This window comes from Salmo trutta, chromosome 22 (genome assembly GCF_901001165.1).
Source record: "Salmo trutta chromosome 22, fSalTru1.1, whole genome shotgun sequence".
Lineage (NCBI taxonomy): Eukaryota > Metazoa > Chordata > Actinopteri > Salmoniformes > Salmonidae > Salmo > Salmo trutta.
In genome coordinates, this window is record NC_042978.1 from 9,883,347 (window position 1) to 9,904,156 (window position 20,810).

The window sequence follows — 20,810 nt, forward strand, 5'->3', positions numbered from 1 at the left end:
GGCCATCCCCACAGCTCCAGTGATATTAATACTGACCACATAGAGCCAGGAATAACACAGATCTTCAGCTGGGCTGTACTCCATCTACAGTCATTTACAGGCTTAATTAAGGCTTCTGCACCCGTCTTTCTCCCATTTCATTGTTCCACTTTTTTAAAGAGCCTTTTCATTCACCCCAAATGGCCCTTTTATTCGCTCGCGATGAAGAGAAGTGTGGGGTCTAAAACAAACTCCAACCGGGACTGTCTGGGACATGTGGCCCGGGTAGGACAAGGATGTGGGTTCCCCCCACTCTTTCTCTCCCCCTCCCTGCAGCTTGTGGCTGGCCTGGGACACCTAATCTGGTTCATTAATTCTCCCAGTCAACAATCAGTCCTGGGCTCCCACAGCCTTGTCTGGTTTCAAACTTTCTTCAGCCCTGGCACCTGGACCAATACCTGGCTGGCCCACTAACTCCAAATAGCATAGAGTACACTCAGAAAGATTCATCCAATTTAACAGGTACTGTACTTTACACTGGCTCTGAATAATAACCCCAATGTTTTAAAAAAAGCTCATTGGCAGTTTTTTGGAAAACCTTCAGCCACTGATCACAGGTATGGCCACCGCTTACCTAAGCAAAACAGGCTGCTTTTAATAGCAATACACGTCTGATAAAGGTAGCTAAATAAAACAGCTATGCAGCAAATATCTCCATTGAGATTCTAAAAATAGTTTGTGACAAGGGCCGAGAGTAGAGGAGGTGGCCGGAGCAGGCAGGCTGTGGCCACAGTACCACAACTCATTCAGCGGGAAGATGGAAACAATTAGAGTTAAGGAGGACCTGCTCTGCGTTCACCGGCGGATGGCTTGGATTTGGGGCGAGGAGGATCGCGGCCGGGCCCACTGATTGCAGGAGGATGTATCCACTTTAGGAGGCAGGCCGCCTCTCTCACTTTCTCCAGGCCACAGTGGAGGTTGAGGGGCTGGGAGGAAGGGCCCGTCGTGCCATGGCTACACTGACTGTACCGGTGTGGATTCAGCTTAGCTGACCACCATTTTCTCCCCAGTGTGCTCAAAGAAAACATAGCGCATATTGTTGTTGTACATACTGTAGACCCTGTAAAGGGAGCCCATGTGGCTGTAATGTGTGGACACCTGCCTGCCTTGTCTGCCAGCCCAGTGGGTCACCTTGCTCCTCTGAACAGATGGCTGCCTTCGCTGGCTCCCCCACCACCATCATCACTACCACCCCATGGTAAACAGATATGTTGCTGTGGTTTTCCTTTCATCATCCAAAAACAACACTAATATGTACTCACACGCTCACAGTGAGATCTAAATGTAGAAAGAGAGAAAGCATCAGTATTACTCTCGGCTGTAAGGTCTTTCCTTGACCTCTGTGTTGGTCTGTCTGCATCCGTCCATCTAGGATCTGATATTTGGAAATAATGGAGTGTCAGTCTTTTTTTTAAACATCTACCTCAGTTCTCCGCCATCTCCTTGCTGTCCTAGCTCCCCGACTTCCCAGTATGTGCTCCGTACCCTAACCACATTCTGTGTCCTACCCTCTGCCCCCATGCCAGGCAGCAGGAGGACAGCCGGCCCCCTGCTAAGACTCCCTGCCAGCCGGCCTGGACAGCCAGTGTGGGGGCCTGGAGCTCCTGGATGTGCCAGGCAGGGCTACAGATGTGTTGCCAGCTTTGCCAGGGGTCACCTTGGAGTGGCCAGTGGCAGCCTGTCCCCCGGCTGCAGCTAGCTGCCAGCTTAATCCGCCATGGGGGGGGGCAGCCAGCCAGTCCTCTGGATCCCTTACAGTCAACCACTTTTACGGCCACCACTTCACCATCTCCCTCTCACTCTATCTACCACTGCGCTGAGATCAGAGTGAGGGGCAACTACAGAGCTGTTCTCCATGGCTCTGCTCACTATGAGTAGGGAGTAAACAAGGACAGTCCCCCCTGTGAGAACTTCCTGTCTTTTTGTGAGGAGAGGGGCGGGTGGGTTGAGAGTTGAGGAGAGGACAGCGGCCTCTGGAGATGCCCCCGCCAGCTGCTCGCCCTCCCCTGGGTTGAGGGGGTCGGCGGCTCCCCGTCGGTGGCGTGTGGAACATGGGCGACAGGCTCGGTGGGGTCAGCGGGTGCCCCTGGCTGGACAGCCATAAGTAATGGGGCCCTGTGCCTAAACAGGCACCGCTCTGAATCAACTTAATTAGATAGGAGGAAGGGGGGTGAAAGGCTTGCCACGGGACAAAACGGAGTAGGAGTTTTACACACGCAGATAAAAAGGATGATCATTCTACATTAGCGCTGATGGGGAATTAGCTGACCCTGCATGATTTGGGATGCTGAGAAACTCCTCCAAGCATCTTTTTACTCCCATCAGATGATTGGGCACAGTTTAGACTTCAGAGTAGAAGCTGAACCTGCAGGGTTTTAGCTAAGTGAAATAGGCAATAGACAGATGCTTCCACAACAAATGAGAAGTCATTCTGTGATCCCCTGCCAGTTAAACTCCAGATGTAAAAACACTTTGTTTAGATACTTCACCAATGTGTCAGGGTGAGTATATATACTTCACCGATATTGTCGGCCGATAGGGGCCTTTTAACACTATCGGTGTCGGCCGATAATTCCACCGATAAGCAATATTCCATAAATAGGATTTTAAAAAATTCTCATGCTGATCTGAACGTTTGCGGCCATTCCCATGATGTGTCATGTAAGAAATCAACATTTGAAGCATATTTTTGGGACAATCGCTGCTTTGGATGTCCATTTATGAGATTTGAGTTTGGAACAATTCAACTTGTTCATTTCCCCAGAGTAAAACAGTATATCGGCAGAAATAAAATCGTTACGTTTTGTCAACCCCCCCCCAAAAAATAAATTGGGAATCAGACCTAAAAAAAAAAACATATCGGCCGGGTCCTAGGGGGGAGCGAGGCCCATTAGCTACATATAAGGCAGAGAGGGTTGCATGAGAGTGGCACTTCCGTGACCTCTGGTAATTAGGCCAACTCTGATACCGTGCGACGCGTTGGGCAGGGTGTCACAGTAATCATTAGGGATCTTCTCTTCTCGTTTTAAATCAGATTTCCGACATGGTGACATCTGTCCGCTTCCGCCGCTGTCCTCTGTGTGTCCCCGCAGCATTGCCACCCAGCCACCGAACAGTCAAAGCCCCAAATCACCGCCCGCATTAGCTCACCTAATCTAGCCCCGCCACTTTTAATGAACTAAGTAGCAATCTTGGTTTTATTTGCTGGAATGGCCAGCTCATTTGTTAAATTGTTAGTGGGCTTTTCTGGTAATCAGTGTGATTGGTTTTAGTCTTAATGGGTCAGCAATAGCATACAACCACACAGTGGATGCATTAGCAATCATTGAAAAGAAGATGCTAATGGCTTGGTACTGGTGTGTGAAGAGAAAAATCTGAAATATATAACTGAGGCTTTGATAAAAAATGATCAACAATTATTGAGATGAAACCATTATGCCATATCATGTTTAGATGAGAGATCTCTACTTCTCACACACACACACACACACACACACACACACACACACTACCCTGAGCTTAACAAGCTGTGCACCCCACAGTTCATATTTCATGCCTTTCGGAATGAATTGGGTCTGGGGCCAAACAGAGAGGATTACCCCTTTCACATGTCAGTTAGTGAGACAGGCTTGAAGCAAGGCAACACTGGGGCTTCACAGAGCCTACAATCAGATGGAATTACTCATTTCACTATGCCAAAGTCACAGGGACCATTATACACAGGGGTGTAAGGCCAAAACAGTGAAATACGAGGTCTAAAATTTCAACCGCGGGGAGGTTTCTGCAGCCAATTCCTCATTTACAACTACTGACACAGGGAGATGTCCCATCTCTGATTGTAATGAAAAGAAAGAGATGGGAGTTAGTGGTTGACATCTCCGCGTTAATGCACCACCTGCATAACATTTATAGTCCTCCTAATGGCTCATGACTGTGATTCCACATTATGAAACAGGGTAAGCGTGGACATTGCCAATATTCCCAACTGTATCACGCCTTCAGAATCAAACTTGGGAAATGACATGTTAGAGGAAGATGGAGAGTGGCAAGAGAAGAGTTAATAAATACTGGCAAAGATCCAGATATGCCAATAAACCATCTCTCCCTCACACACACCAAACACCCCCCTACCTCCCTTTTACTGGGGAGACTGACACCTTTTTTTGGCAGCAAAGTGGCGGGTGGCTAGAGACCAAGAGGAGAGGTATGGAGAGAAAATTATCACTTTTCGACACGTACACACACACATATATATATATATATACACACACACACACACACACACCTCTTCCATATACACACACACACCTCTTCCAAATACCAGATGGCATTTCTGGAATCCTTTTCCTTTTTTTCTGGGACCATTACAAAAGGAAAACTCCCAAAAGAACACACTTTTTCAAATCAATACCAGTCATACGCGAGTATATATACAGTAACAGAGACGTTAAAAGCTTATTGGCTTATAGGTTTTATTACGGCTAGAAGTTCAATAAACTCTGTAAACAAACAAAGGAGCATTGCTGGTTGGAGGCAGGGAAACAGCCAGGGCTGGAAAACAGAGCGTAACCAAATTGTGGGAGAGAGCATACGCAGGAGCCAGTGTCCATGATTGTTTGATATTGTGCCTTGAGTGGCACAGAGCCATGGCAGAGGGAAAACAATCCCCACTTTGTTTAGCACCGCTCCCCTCAGGTTTACCGCTCTCCTCCTAGGGAGGGAGATGAGAAAGGGAGGGGAGGTGGGTGGGGGGGGGGGGGGGGGGCAGAAAAAGAGAGTGAGGGAGAAAGAGACAGAGAGAAAGAAAGACAGTGGCAGAGTCTGGATCCCTGGTGAGTGACACCACTCACATAAGCCATCCCACTCTACCAAAGTGAGCTCCCCCAGCACTAAGCACAGTGTGGTAGAGAGCTACAGAGGCTGTGTTTCCACTCATACACCTGCCACTAAGCTAAACACTAATGCACTGGGGGTTAATGAAAGAAGCCAGCCCATCGACAATAAGAACGTGAAGATGAACAATTCGACACGTTACAAGTGTATTGTAATTTGATCACCCTTAATTTGATCACCCTGTTGCAGGGGAATGCATGAGATTTAAAACTAGTTGTTTATTTGTGGTTGAAAAAGGCTTCCGAAGTTTGTAATTGCCACAGCAATTTCAGACGTGATTTTCCGTAACGAAAAATGGATCAACTCCAACCCTTTCCTGCTGTAGCAAACTGGCTCAAATTAAGATCCAACATGTGTAACACGTAACTAACCAACTAACATAAATCCCCCCCTTGGCTTTCAATTAAATAAACAATCTCCCAGAGCGGAAATTGCAGTGGGTCAGTCACTGATATATACTGAACAAAAATATAAACACAACATGCAACAATTGCAAAGATTTTACTGAGTTAAAATTCATATTAAGGAAATCAGTCAATTGAAATAAATTAATTAAGCCCTAATCTATGAATTTCACATGACTGGGAATACAGATATGCATCATTTGGTCACAGATACCTTAAAAAAAAAAGTAGGGGCGTGGATCAGAAAACCAGGCAGGCCATTTCCCTCATTTCCCTCTTTCGCATAGAGTTGATCAGGCTGTTGATTGTGACCTGTGGAATACTTTCCTGTGGAATGGCTGTGCGAAGTTGCTGGATATTGGCGGGAACTGGAACAAGCTGTCGTACACGTCGATCCAGGGCATCTCAAACATGCTCAATGGGGAACATGTCTGGTGAGTATGCAGGCCATGGAAGAACTGGGACATTTTCAGCTTCCAGGAATTGTGTACAGATCCTTGAGACATGGGGCCGTGCATTATCATGCTAAAACATGAGTTGATGGTAGCGGGTGAATGGCACGACAACGGGCCTCAGGATCTCGTCATGGTATCTCTGTGCATTCAAATTGCCATCGATAAAATGCAATTGTGTTCGTTGTGCATAGCTTATGCCTGCCAATACTATAACCCCACCGCCACCATGGGGCACTCTGTTCACAACGTTGACATCAGCAAACCGCTCGCCCATATGACGCCACACATGTGGTCTGCGGTAGTGAGGCTAGTTGGACGTCCTGCCAAATTCCCTAAATGGTATGAACATTAAATTATCTGGCAACAGCTCTGGCGGACATTCCTGCCATCGGCATGCCAACTGCATGCCCACTCAAAACTTGAGACATATGTAGCATTGTGTTGTGTGACAAAACTGCACCTATTAAAGTGACATTTTATTATCCCCAGCACAAGGTGCACCGGTGTAATGGTCATGCTGTTAAATCAGCTGTCAGGTGGATGGATTATCTTGGCAAAGGTGAAATGCTCACTAACAGGGATGTATACAAATTTGTGCATTAAATTGTAAAAATAAAGAAAAAAATGTGCATATGGAAAATTTCTGGGATCTTTTATTTCAGCTCATGAAACATAGGACCAACACTTTACATGCGGCGTTTCTATTTTTGTTCAGTGTAGTTGCGGCAGGATAGGTTGGTTTCTGTGAGTCTCAGGCCCATAATGGGCACACAGAGTGGGAGTGGGAGCATCTTCTTCAACTCCCATTGTCCCCCCCCCCCCTCCTCCCAGCAAGACAAGCCCCCAACAATCCAAGCCTTGGAAAACGGCACCAGACTGGCCCAAAGAACCAGCTGTCTTGGCCAGTAGCCATCGTTCTCTGGGGAGGGACATGGAGACGGGTATAGCGAGAGAGAGAGGGGTAGGGGAACGGGGTGGGCTGGAAGTGGAGGGTGAGATAAACATATAGAGGGAAGGAGGGGGGGTGTTCCTTGCAGAGCCATGCCAAGAATAGAAAGGGGGTCTTTTTCTCACACAGTGACCCATGACCCACACCCCCCTCCCTCAACCAACCACCCCCCTACCCCAGGCCCAGACATGAGGGATTTCACACGCATCTCTTCCACACAATTGATCCCTTCATTCTTCAGCAGAGAGGAGTGTGGCTTAGACAGAGCAAGAGAGCAAGAGAGAGGGAGACAGGTTGAAAAAGAAAAAAAGAGGGGGGGCGACAACATTTTGACACCAGTGAAGCTTTTCGAAACACTTCAACTCATTTAAAATCAGATGTACCTTAAGTCTTCCATTTGAATGACAAAATATATGAATTAGTGATGCAGCACCTTACAGTATGGGCAGTCTAAGGTGGAGTCCTGTTTCCCTCCCGCCTACATTTGGAAGCTGATCGTAGCGAAGGTCACGAGGTGAGGGTTTAATTGATACATCTTAAGACTCTTTAGGAGCTGGTACTGCTACACTGACCAATTAAAAAACACCAGATCAATATCAACATTAAATAAAAATGGCTGTAAAAAAGCATTGTGAGCCTTTAATTAACACTTCCATAATAAATATATATTCACCAAAATGGGACCACTTAAAACAGGGCGGAAGATAAAGAAATCGGTACTCAAACAGGGCGGTTTTGAAAATATAAAAAAATTATAATAAAACAGTTACTTCTAAGAGCTTTGCATTGTCAAGAGGTATAAAATAAGGTTGCCCGATGTCACCATACTTATTTATTATGGCCATTGAACTATTAGCTATACAAATCTGATCTAATGATAACATTAAGGGGCAAAACAATTATGGATTAGAGACAAATGTATATATGTGTGAGATGATTCAAGTTCTCTCAAGTCCTCATGTCATAACAACAAGATGCCCAGCACTTCAAGCTAAGCCTCCTCCACCCTATCTCGCTCTCTCCCCACCCGCAAAATATTTGTCGTATCTCATGCCCTACACTTGTCTGTCCAACGCATGTAAATAGCTTGCCCACTCCATAGCAAGCTGCTCTATCTGCACTGATTGTGCAGATAGTAATTTAATATTGAGCTAAATGTATAAAAAATATATATATTTCAGAGGTTTAAAATAGAGGTTGACCGATTAATAAGGGCCGATTTCAAGTTTTCATAATCGGTCATCGGCATTTTTGGATGCCGATTATGGCCGATTGTATTGCATTCCACGAGGAGACTGCATTGGCAGGCTGACCACCTGTTACGCAAGTGCAGCAAGGAGTCAAGTTAAGTTGCTAGCTAACATTAAACTTACCTTATAAAAAAAACTATCAATCTTCAAATAATCACTAGTTAACTACACATGGTTGATGATATTACTAGTTTAACTAGCTTGTCCTGCGTTGCAAATAATCAATGTGGTGCCTGTTAATTTATCACTGAATCACAGCCTACTTCGCCAAACGGGTGATAATTTAACAAGCGCATTTGCGAAAAAAGCACTGTCGTTGCACGACTGTACCTAACCATAAACATCAATGCCTTTCTTAAAATCAATACACAAGTATATATTTTTAAACCTGCATATTTAGTTAAAATAAATTCATGTTAGCAGACAATATTAACTAGGGAAATTATGTCACTTCTCTTGCGTTCTGTGCAAGCAGAGTCAGGGTATATGCATCAGTTTGGGCTGCCTGGCTCGTTGCGAACTGTGTGAAGACCCTTTCTTCCTAACAAGGACCGTAATTAATTTGCCAGAATTGTACATAATTATGACATAACATTGAAGGTTGTGCAGTGTAACAGGAATATTTAGACTTATGGATGCCACCCGTTCGATAAAATACGGAACGGTTCCGTATTTCACTGAAAGAATAAACTTTTGTTTTCGAAATTATAGTTTCCGGATTTGACCATATTGATGACCTAAGGCTCGTATTTCTGTGTGTTTATTATATTATAATTAAGATTTGATATTTGATAGAGCAGTCTGACTGAGCGGTGGTAGGCAGCAGCAGGCTCGTAAGCATTCATTCAAACAGCACTTTCCTGCGTTTGCCAGCAGCTCTTCGTAATGCTTGAAGCACAGCGCTGTTTATGACTTCAAGCCTATCAACTCCCGAGATTAGGCTGGCAATACTATAGTGCCTATAAGAACATCCAATAGTCAAAGGTATATGAAATACAAATGGTATAGAGAGAAATAGTCCTATAATTCCTATAATAACTGCAACCTAAAACTTCTTAACTGGCAATATTGAAGACTCATGTTAAAAGGAACCACCAGCTTTCATATGTTCTCATGTTCTGAGCAAGGAACTTTACATGGCACATATTGCACTTTTACTTTCTTCTCCAACACTGTGTTTTTGCATTATTTAAACCAAATTGAATACGTTTGATTATTTATTTGAGACTAAATTGATTTTTATTTATGTATTATATTAAGTTAACATAAAAGTGTTCATTTAGTATTGTTGTAATTGTCATTATTACAAATATATATATAAAAATTGGCCGATTAATCGGTATCGGCTTTTTTTGGTCCTCCAATAAATCGGTATTGGTGTTGAAAAATCATAAATCAGTCGACCTCTAGTTGAAAAAGGAACAATATAAACCCTTCAGAACTTTATCTTGCTGGTCAGAACAGTGGAACAGAGGGGGAAAATAATTACGGTTCTGTTCAGAACTTAACGATAGTAAAATAATTTTGTTTCCAAACTGGTTTTCCAGCAGGCTACAAAGAGAGGCACATTCAATGTCCAAAAGCGGTCTTATTGCCGTAATCCAGATTAAAACCAACCATTTCCGGGGGATTGACAATTGATCCCTGTTTAAAGTATCCTCCTTTTTAAATGAAGCCATACAGACTTGGTTACAACTCCAATTTCAAATATTACAGCAAATAATATGGCTAAACTCCAATGTACTGACATAGGTAAGAGACATTTTCTTGGAAAAGATATAAGGAAGGTATCATGTTGATGTATGACATTGTAAATAAGGACAGTAAAATTGTCATGCAAGCAATTAACGAAGGCGTATGGAGATGTTTGCTCAATACAAAAGTAAAACCAACTCATCACAGCTCTACCACAAAAATGGAAGATGGCAATTACTCAAAAGAGAAAGGAATTAATTGATTTGTCTGTCTCCAATGGAAAACCACGCATGGCTTAAAATAACTAGTATAAATCGTAAAGTGGATCAGTTTGATAACTATGCCAGATTTTTTTTATGTCCAAATACCATGGCATCGGATTTATGAATTGATGTACAAAACAATTGACGCATCACTCCGTTTTCAATTGAAACTATTAAATACAATTCTTGCCACAAAAAGAATGCTCAATATATGGGGCGCTGAACAGTCAGCCCTGTGCAGACTGCCACGAGGAAAGAGAATCAATAGATCCATCTCTTTTGGTACTGTCCATTGGTGGCTCGCTTTTGGAGTCAGGTCCAGGAGTGGTTGTTAAATCATAATGTCTGTGTTCAGATGGACCTACAAACAGTCCTTTTACGAGATCTGAAAAACCATGATCAGTCAAAGAGAAATATGATTATACTCTTAGGTCAAGTATTTATTTTTAGGGCAATCGCGGTTGAAATTGTACAGAGAGGTTCAAGACCCTTGTAAGACATAACTGTATTGCAAAAGGAAATCGTAAAATGGTAGTGTACGGGGAAAGATTGGTTAGTCTGTGGACACCTGAGGGATGCAATTAAGATTGGATTGATTGACTGATACACTCGATTCCAAGTGCGATTAGCAAAGAAATGACAGACAGATTAGCATTAGTGAGGTGGGGCACTGATGTTGCGCGATTAGGCCTGGCTCGCAGTCGGCGTCCCAATTCAGCCCAAAGGTGTTCGATGGGGTCGAGGTCAGGGCTCTGTGAAGGCCAGTCAAGTTCTTCCACACCGATCTCGACAAACCATTTCTGTATGGCCCTCGCTTTGTGCACAGGGGCATTGTCATGCTGAAACAGGAAAGAGCCTTCCCCAAACAGTTGCCACAAAGTTGGAAGCACAGAATCACTGGAACTAAGGGGCCTAGCCCGAATCATGAAAAACAGCCCCAGACCATTATTCCTCCTCCACCAAACTTTACAGTTGGCACTATGCTTTCGGGCAGGTAGCGTTCTCCTGGCATCTGCCAAACCCAGTTTTGTCTGTCGGACTCCAGAGAACACCTTTCCACTGCTCCAGAGTCAGATGGCGGTGAGCTTTACACCACTCCAGCCGACACTTGGCATTGCGCATGGTGATCTTAGGCTTATTTGCGGCTGCGTGGCCATGGAAACCCATTTCATGAAGCTCCCGAATAATAGTTATTATGCTGACATTGCTTCCAGAGGCAGTTTGGAACTCAGTAGTGAGTGTTGCAACTGAGGACAGAGGATTTTTACGCGTTACGCGCTTCAGCACTCCCGTTCTGTGAGCTTGTGTGGCCTACCACTTTGCGGCTGAGCCATTGTTGCTCCTAGACTTTTACGCTTCACAATAACAGCACTTAGCTCTAGCAGGGCAGAAATTTGACGAGCTGACTTGTTGGAAAGGTGGCACCCTATGACTGTGCCACGTTGAAAGTCACTGAGCTCTTCAGTAAGGCCATTCTACTGCCAATGTTTGTCTATGGAAATTGCATGTCTGTGTGCTGGATTTTATGCACCTGTCGGCAACGGGTGTGGCCGCAATAGCCGAATCCACTATTTGGAAGGGGTGTCCACGTACTTTTGTGTATGTGTAGAGAGAGAGAGACAGACAGACAGACAGACAGACAGACAGACAGACAGACAGAGAGAGAGAAAAAGAGAGAATTTTAACATTTTCCTCCAACCAGGGGAGTAGGGGCATAATAAGTGGATTAGAAATGATGTATGAAGTAATGTTATTTGATAGACTTCAAGTCTCTCTGCTAATTTCATAGCTGATCTATCCCCTAAAAAAAATATTTAAAAACTGTACTCATGTGCTTTGTGGATAAGACCGTGATAATCTATAAGAAATTATGATATAAACAATAAGATCAAATAAGGTATGAATGCTTTGTCAAATAGCCTGGGCTGAATCCCAAACGTCGTGTCTATTTTAACATGCACGCTCGACCCAAAGCCGATTTTCTCCTTCCTGCTCTTCCCCTGTTCACAAGCCAACAACATCACCAGGTGCCAAATGAGAGCAGCCCTCCACTCAGCCTCATCAAGATCTGCCTGTATCCAAGAACAGCGTCAGATTGTCACTAGGGGTGAGAATTCTCCGAGACCAAATGTGTCATATTACCAGAAATAAGCATATTCGAAATGTACTGTAACAAAAGGCCAAGTACATGAAGCGGCAACATGAGCACTAGATTCTAAATGTTACTTGTCTCCTATGGTCTTTCGCTTCAGATATACGTCGCAACACAAAGAAAGCCAAGACACCCTGAGGCGTGGGTTTCTGCCTGAGACACTCAACATATGAACGGATATTACGGCCTTCTGCTAGTCATTCAGAATGTTCCAATACTATATTGCAAAAAGAAGCCGAAGAGCCTAAAATCCCATCCAGACTAGAAATTCAAATAGTAACTCAAAATAAACACTATTCCTCAACTTGCACAGACCACTGTAGCAGTAGATCAGCAAAGATGAGCTAATTTACCAAGATCTGAAATTATAGCACCAAACACAACTATACAGAATATGATCATTTGCAACAATGTATAAACGACAACATTTTTACTTTCTAGTTAAGTGTGAATGTAGAAAAACGAGTACACATTTTCATTAAAACCTCCTAGACATAACCTATTCTAGAGGAAAAACTACTACCATTTCTAATCTTATTGTGGCCATACATACAGTACCTGCCTGCTAGCGTCTAGCAGTGTCACACAATGACCAATTCCCATCATTACCCTGGGAGAGAAGTGACTCATATCAGGCCGTTGATACAGACCCAGCTGACAGCCTGACGCACACTGGGAGCTATCTTACACTGTGCACCACCCGGTGTACGCACACACACACCTAGTCTGGAAGTCTATGTGAACCGGTAGACAATTTCCCAGGCTGTAGGGCCTATGGCTGCTCAGGCAGCGAGAGAGCGGGAGAGTGAAGGAGAGCGAGCATGTAGTGTTCAGGAAGTTCAAGCAGACAATTTTAATCCTCCAATTTCCTCCCCTCTAATCATCTCTCTCCAGTCCATAGAAGAGACCAAATTGGAAACATCTTGTGCACAATATGACGCTAACACTGTAACTGCACCACATGGGTAACGCACAGGTAGCACGAACACGGCCCAAACGCTGACAGTTTCGTGTCTTTTTGCGACGGTAACACGGTGGAACGGTAGATAAATTGAGTTGCTAAAATGCGCCAAACTGCTCATCGCCATCTCCGATCGTGTGGAGTAATACAATATTGACGTTTAAGCATTTTAAATGAGCATAAAGCCGACATTTAAAACCCCAAACTGCTCACTTCTGCAATAATGAGTTTTTTTTTCAAATATGAGACGCTGTCATAAGCAATCTGGAAACATAATCTTCTTTCTTACTGTGCTAACTCGATTTATCATACAGCCACATGGACTTCTGGGGATTTTACACTATCTTGACTTGTTTTGGGCACCCGTAGATTCGGCCTTAAAGGGATAATTTGGGATTTTGGCATTGAGGCCCTTTATCTACACTGAACACAAATATAAAACGCAACATGCAACAATTTCTAAGATTTTACTGAGTTTCAGTTCATGAGAAAATCAGTCAATTGAAATAAATTCATTAGGCCCTAATCTATGGATTTCACATGACTGGGAATACAGATATGCATCTGTTGGTCAGACATCTTAAAAAGGTAGGGGCGTGGATCAGAAAACCAGTCAGTATCTGGTGTGACCACCATTCGCCTCCTGCAGCACGACACATCTCCTTTTCATGAGTTGATCAGTCTGTTGATTGTGGCCTGTAGAACGTTGTCCCACTCCTCTTCAATGGCGGGAACTAGAACACGCCGTCGTCGTACACGTCAATCCAGAGCATCACAAACATGCTCAATGGTTGGTGACATGTCTGTTGAGTACACAGACCATTGAAGAACTACCATAGGATGTCTTCAGCTTCCATACACGCTGTCTGCCATCTGCCTGGTACAGTTGAAACCGGGATTCATCCGTGAAAAGCACACTTCTCCAGTGTATTTCAGCTCACGAAAAATGGGACCAACACTTTACGTTTTTTTTTTGGTTCAGTATACTTCCCCAGAGTCCGATGAATTTGTAGACACAAAAATTGTATCCATATGTCCAGTATGAAGGAAGTTAGAGGTAGTTTCACGATGTTAATGCTATCTAGCGTTGGCGCAATGACTGGAAGTTTATGGATACTAGCAGATACCCATAGACTTCTAGTCACTGCGCTAACGCTAGTTAGCAATTGCACGAGAGTTAGTTAGCAACATCCTTCAAACAGCACACAGAGACTTAAAAATGCTATCTACAAGTTCATCTGATAAAGGACCTCAATTCTGAAGTATCCCTTTAACCTGTGACTCTGGGTACAATGGTCCCATGTTATCAGAATAGATGTGAGGGCTGGCTAATGAACACGACTTCACACAGAACAAAGACAACTTGTGAGCACAATGCCGCTGCATATTTACGGACACAAAGCCTGATTCATCAAGTTGGCAAATCAGAGTTTGATCTCTGGTGCCCCAGGAGAGCAATTCAATTGAATCATTTGATTCCTGAATAAACAATTGCAGATAGACGACAAAATAATGAACACCAATTATGAAGAATATCTGCTGAAACAAGTACGCGAAAGTTTGTTCTTTTTTTCCAGGGCAGGGATCTCAAGATTCATTTTCTCCCTTTTTAGCTTTGAGCTTCATTTAGAAGCAACACATAATAAAGGTGATGAGATACTCATTCCCAGTTATTTGAAAGTGACAGATCAGGTGCAGGGCATGATTTCCCCCCCACTCCAAATAAATATGATAGCTATAGTTGCAGGGTTAGGGAGGCAGTTGGGGTTGGTGGTAAATGACTATGGTCATTATTTTATTCCCACATGCCATACCCCCGCCCGCTCTCTGCCACTGGCTCTCACACACTCATATGCCCACTACTTACAGTAGGAGTGAATACTGTACACACACACTGTGCACATTTCCCTGTTGGGGGGGGGGGGGGCTGCTCACTGACAAGTGGATTATAGGAACGGCACTTGTAGTGCAGCTGAAATCCCATTAGCCCCTCCGGTGGTGAAATATGACATGAGCGCAGTGTTAACACACTGGCGGGTCGGCCCGCAGCCCCCATGGCTCAGGCACAAACAGGGTTAATTAGAGTGGCCGACTTCAAACAAAGCCTGGGAGCCTTTATCACATAGAGCTGCTCGGCACAGCCACGGCACACAGAGAGCCCCGGCCCCCCGCCACCTCTCAAAAGGCGAAATGATGAGTAACACGTGAAATGTACATGGAAAATAGAATAATACCAATGTCAGAAAAAGGTCATATTTCTTTGACGCCTGCTACTGGACAATATTTCAAAAATAACGGAGAATAGAACCACATTTAAAAGACGGGAACGGTTACTTTAAATAAACCATAGCGTGAAGTATGAAGAGAGACAAACCAAGCAAGTTCAGAAGAAAAGTAGACACACAGGAGGTGAGGTGTGCAGACTGAAAGGGCAAGACTTGTGACTGGTATCATTTGGATGCACTTAGAGTATGTTACAGGAGCGTAGCTCGACCAGAACTGACTGTGCCGGGGAGACAAGCACTTCTGATGCGCATTTGAACTGGCCATCTTCAAAGCCCCTTTATGAACAAACCTTACAATGACGAAGCTCATGAAGTATAAATGAATTTACAAGATGGCCCACTAAAAGAGCCCATGTCATACCTCTTCATTCTGAGATGCATTTCAAATAAGCAAGCTGTACGAGATTACTTAAGTGTAACATCTGTTCATTTTGCCAGTGTAGTCAGTGAAAACAAGTAGAGGATGGAGTCTACATCCCCTATATTTAACGAGATGGCGGCAAACGCGTACAGACCACAGCCGAGGTGAAACGCTCACTAGAATTAACATGAAATAACACAAATGTAGGTATACAACAGATCACATAGAACATTCAGCAGTTGACGTAGCAAGTCCGATAACTGACAAAGCTAGAAAACAAAGCTCAATGAATTACTAATTGGAAAATGTGGGACTTATATTGACAATGTGGCCGATGAGGGTTATGCCCTGTCAATTACAAGGGGTCTACTTGCAATGGTAATAATGTGGCAAACCTTGAAGCAAATGATATCCATTGGAATTATTATAAAGAGAGCAGAGACTGGCAAAATGGTCAGACCTACTTCCATTAAATATGATGAATGCCAAATAACAGTTGAAACATTTGAGCTCAAATAAAACTGATGAATTCCACACAGTCTGTGCTAATCATCTGAAATAATTACTAGAACTGTGGTTCTGAAATTAAACATATAATCCTCTTTCCGCTGTAACCTAATTTAACCTCCAGTGCCATTCAAAAATCTGATATAACATTTCAGAGGGATTAAATTAGTCGAAGCAACTGTTGACTAATTCAAGTGAATGGGAGCACATGGACGGCAATTAATAAAAGCAGCTTCCACTCCTCCTCGTCTAAACTGGAAACCATCCCGCAGCATTCCCATAATGACCATGTCATCGTAAACTCTTTATTAATACAGCGAGGACACGATCCGTTTGAAGGAACGTCATCTCCGTTTCCTCGGTCAACCACCTAATACATTTCACATTTTTTTAAAGTCGATTTTTAGTATTGCCACAAGATAGGACATTTTCCAAGTGAGCTACTGATTTAGAAACAAATATGGTGTAGTGTATATATTTTTTCCAATACAATAAACAGTGGTTGTAGAAACCTATAAATCACATTTTCAGAGGAAATCAATAATGATTTGCAACACTCATGCAACATTACTTCACTACCTTTACCATCATATTAATATAAACATTCACAGAAAATACATTGTTTTATAGAATTTAAATGTCAAAACACTAAATGATTTATTTGACATTAGATAAATGCAAGGTAGCATCTTTGAAATTCAACACCAGATTATGTATTGACAAATGTCTATTGACTGATAACTCAATTAATTCAAAGCTCTTCAGTACTTATACTGCTTTAAACACAATACTGATTCATTAGTGTGCAATTACAGCTCACAAAATCACCTGTACAATCCACCATACAATGCAGGAATACACATATATATATCCCTGTGTTGTATGGTGTATTGTACAGGTATATGAAAATGTGTATCCCTGCGTTGCATGGTGGATTGTACAGGTGATTTTACATACTCACACATACATACGCATACATATAACTACCATATCTCTTGAGGCGACCTTTTAACAAGTAAATCAACTTTAATTATATTTTTGTCAGAACATGTGCAAGAGACCAACTGAAAGCTTCATTTTCTTTTAGAGGATAAAACTTTTTTAAAAAGCAGCAAGAGATTACTCAAAATGAGCAAGTCCACGAACTGGGGAACACTCAGTCTTCATCCAGTCTTCAGCCCCATGGCCCCAGAGAGAGGGGGAGAAAGCGACAGTGAGGAATGCCCGCACATCTCTACCCCTTTCCGTACAAAAACTCAACCACCACTACCTACCACCTCTTTCCCCTATGTGACATGTCGCCCTCTGTAGTGAAGGTCTAAAACCAATTTCACTGGGACTCCTAATGAAAGTGACAGGCAGAGAAAGGCTCCCGTTTCTCTCCTTCTGCCCCTCATCAGTTCCCTACACACAGGCATGGAGCGCTGCTTGCTGACTGCTGCTGTGGACGAGGTGGAATGGGCGAGGAGAGGAGGGCGGGGGAGCCAGAGAGAGGGGGACAACGGAGTGGAATTCTAAAGTTCATGGTCTTCTTACAGAGGAATAATACAGCCATTGTCTCTTGGCAATACAACTACCTTATTTTATACAATCTGGCAAGGAACCTGCAGTGGAGAAAAGGACCAATGCTCGCCACCACACTCTCCCTTGCAAAATTAATTATTCTAATTACGCTGGCAATAATAAAGATAATAGTAATATAACGATGCTGGGGATAACGAGTCGTCCTCTAATGAACACAGGGCACTAGGAGTTTCAAAGCCCTTTCATCCAGCCCGACTGGGCTCATTTGTATCTACTGGCCACAATAGACTATTGTGAATCCCCCTACCCCTCCTCGTCTCTCAGCGAAGTCTACAAATTCCACTCGTCTTTTTTTCCTCCTTCGCTCTCCCTCCTTCCACTTTAACCTCTCCACATCGCTGCTGGAGCGACAGGGCTGTCAAAGGTTGTCTGGCCTCGCTGACCACAACAAGCAAGTTAATCTGCCCCAGCGCTGGGTCCGACTCGTCCCAGGGCATGTTCTTTTTTTTCTTTTTTTCTGTGCGCTTTAATTGCCGGCGCTGCATGTCAGAGCTCAGGAGCGGAGTGCGATGCTCCGCACACTCGGTAAACTAGAATGAACTAGAGGTCTGACAGAAACGGTGCAACACTTTTTGGTCCTTTTTTTCAACGCCTTCACTCAACCTTCCTTAACTAGATGAGACGAGCCGACGCTGGCAAAATATTGGTTTACTTATGGCAAGGGCTGACTCATCTGTGCACTGCAGAAAAGTTGAATTACAGTCAGCAGATGAATAGTTTTTTTGTGAACAAAATATTTACTCCATAAATGGATATTTATTTTCCTGAAGCCAAACTAAAGTTAAACACTGAACAAGAACAAATAAGCACAGCGCCGGCAGAACAATATTTCAGAACTGACATACTGAACTGAGACGACAAGAGACTTGGAAAAAAAACAAACAAGGGGACATGAGTGACAAGGCTCCAACAGAGAGGACTGACATTGACAACAGACACAAAAACAAACCAACCACTATTTTAAAATCCACTCAATGTGAAGTTGAATGGAGTAAAAAAAAAATTTTCAAAAAGAAGATGTTTTTGTGTCTTTTTTGAAGGATCTAAAGAATGGGGACGTTTTTTTAAAAGAACAAATGGGGAAAGAACGTGGAAGAAAAAAAACAGCTTCGGTTGCTGCCAACTTACCATCCACCAAGTCCTGGCTGAGATGTCGTAGCAGAGCTGCCATTTGATGGAGCCTTCCGTGGTTTTGCCTGCCATTACGCTGTCAGCAAGCTTCATCTGATGCTGGTGCACTCACCGGAGATAAGATAACTAATTGAGAAAACATTTGCACTGGCATGTTGGGCAACATGTAGCCCGCTCCATACCATATGGAATCATGGGTAAAAAAAAAAAAAAAAAAAATCCTTGACAATGAACCAATCTCAAGCAGACCCCGTGGCAAGGTGAGCAGCAGTCATCTGCTCACAGAGCGCGCAGTCTTTAAAAAAAAAAAACACACCAGAATGATGAGCTTATTTTCCACATCACCGAGTTCTTGGGGTCATTTCTTTCTCCCTCTGTAATTAGGGCTTGTTCTTCATTATCACCACCCCACCACTAGCCCTGTTGACTTGGGTCTGCACAAGTTCTTATTTTTTTTCCTGAATTTCTGATCTTTTTTTTTTTGAGGAGTGGAGAGATTTAATAGGACAGAGTCAGGTAGAGAGAGAGAGTGAGGGCAGTGAGCTGAAGCGCTACAGGCTATTAGCCTGAAATTTCTGCCGGACAGATGGAACTGCTTAAAGACTATCATGCGATGTTTTGTTTTGGGCCCCCCCCCCCCCCCCTTTTCCCTCTCCTGGCAAATGTCTATCTTTCGGCATAAATACCTCTAGACAATAGGATCCACTAAAGCCCATACAAAATGGACATGGGGGTGCTACATTTTACAAGCTGCCTTACTTTACACTGCTGATATTATTTGATCTAGACAGAGTCCGGACATTATGTGGAGGAATTCAAGGCTGCGTGTAGCAATGCTGTCCAGAAGACACTTCACACCTTTAAAAATGGATATGTAAGTAACCAAACCACTTTACTTTGAGTGTAAAGTGCAGAACATAAAAAAATGTTGAGTACTATTACAGAAGACACTCTATATACATCTTTAGAAATGTTAAATGTTAATCTTGATTTGAGTACATAACCACGTTCTCCATTGCATGTAGTACAATCGATACACCATCTAAAATTCGATTACATAATTTTTTAAATTTCATCCCACTTTTGTATGCCCTAACAAATATAATGTACAGTAATACTCTGCTTTCTCTTTTCGGAGTCGTTGCGTGCATTGAGCAGGGCTGGAGGGCCATGAGGGGTGGTGCCCGGCCGGTGCTCTCTGAAGCTCAGGTTCCTCATCAGGGGGAATACCTGAACCGGGGGAGGGAGAAGGAGACAGAGCGTCCATCAAACAGTTCTCCCATTGTAGCATAGCAGCTATGGAATTCGATTCCGCCAGAGATATCGAGAGCGCTTTGGGGAGGGGAGCAGAAGTGCACAGGTACACTGAAGACCAAAGACCGCACTGAGGGTTTTGGAGGGAGGTAATCCTCATTTCACCTTTTGACAAAGTGACAACTTTTTTTAACTTTCTAGCACACTACGTTCACCAATAAGTTAAGAAATGAAATGTTCCCGACCTTTCTCAGAATGGCTGAGATGTATGGCTAGAATCGTGACGCACAACACTATAAATATGGGGATTCTGATATAACCTTACAAATATGGATTCTTTATTAAAAAAGTATCTTATTAAAATAAATGTATCATCTCCGATGAAGATATCACCACAATAAAGTGAGGCAATATATTACAATGCATCTCAATATTAAATGCGCAACATGCTATTTCATTGAACTTTTGATTTCAGGGACCATTTTCTTTAAATGACTACTTTTCACCATAAATTAGAAATGTTTCATTTTGTTCTGTAATGATCAGTCCAGTTTATTTCTGGATATCAATGCAAGCTGTATTATTGAGTTAAAAGTCAAGAGGTTAAGATTTTCTTGATGAATACAA

At 43.2% G+C, this 20,810-nt stretch overlaps 1 protein-coding gene across 6 annotated transcripts in view; it reads right to left on the reverse strand.

Annotated features, from left to right (window-relative positions):
• nfia (nuclear factor I/A) overlaps positions 1-19,067 on the reverse strand; it is a 178,665-nt gene extending 159,598 nt beyond the window's left edge. For 2 of the 6 annotated variants that reach the window (XM_029706502.1, XM_029706501.1), the window contains exon 1: positions 18,927-19,066. In XM_029706502.1, the coding sequence (XP_029562362.1) occupies positions 18,927-19,022 (96 nt within the window). In that variant the 5' untranslated portion in view covers positions 19,023-19,066. Of the gene's footprint in view, positions 1-18,926 lie in introns of all 6 variants that reach the window. The other 4 variants (XM_029706505.1, XM_029706504.1, XM_029706507.1 and 1 more) reach the window with 4 other exon arrangements.
• Positions 19,068-20,810: the final 1,743 nt, after the last annotated feature.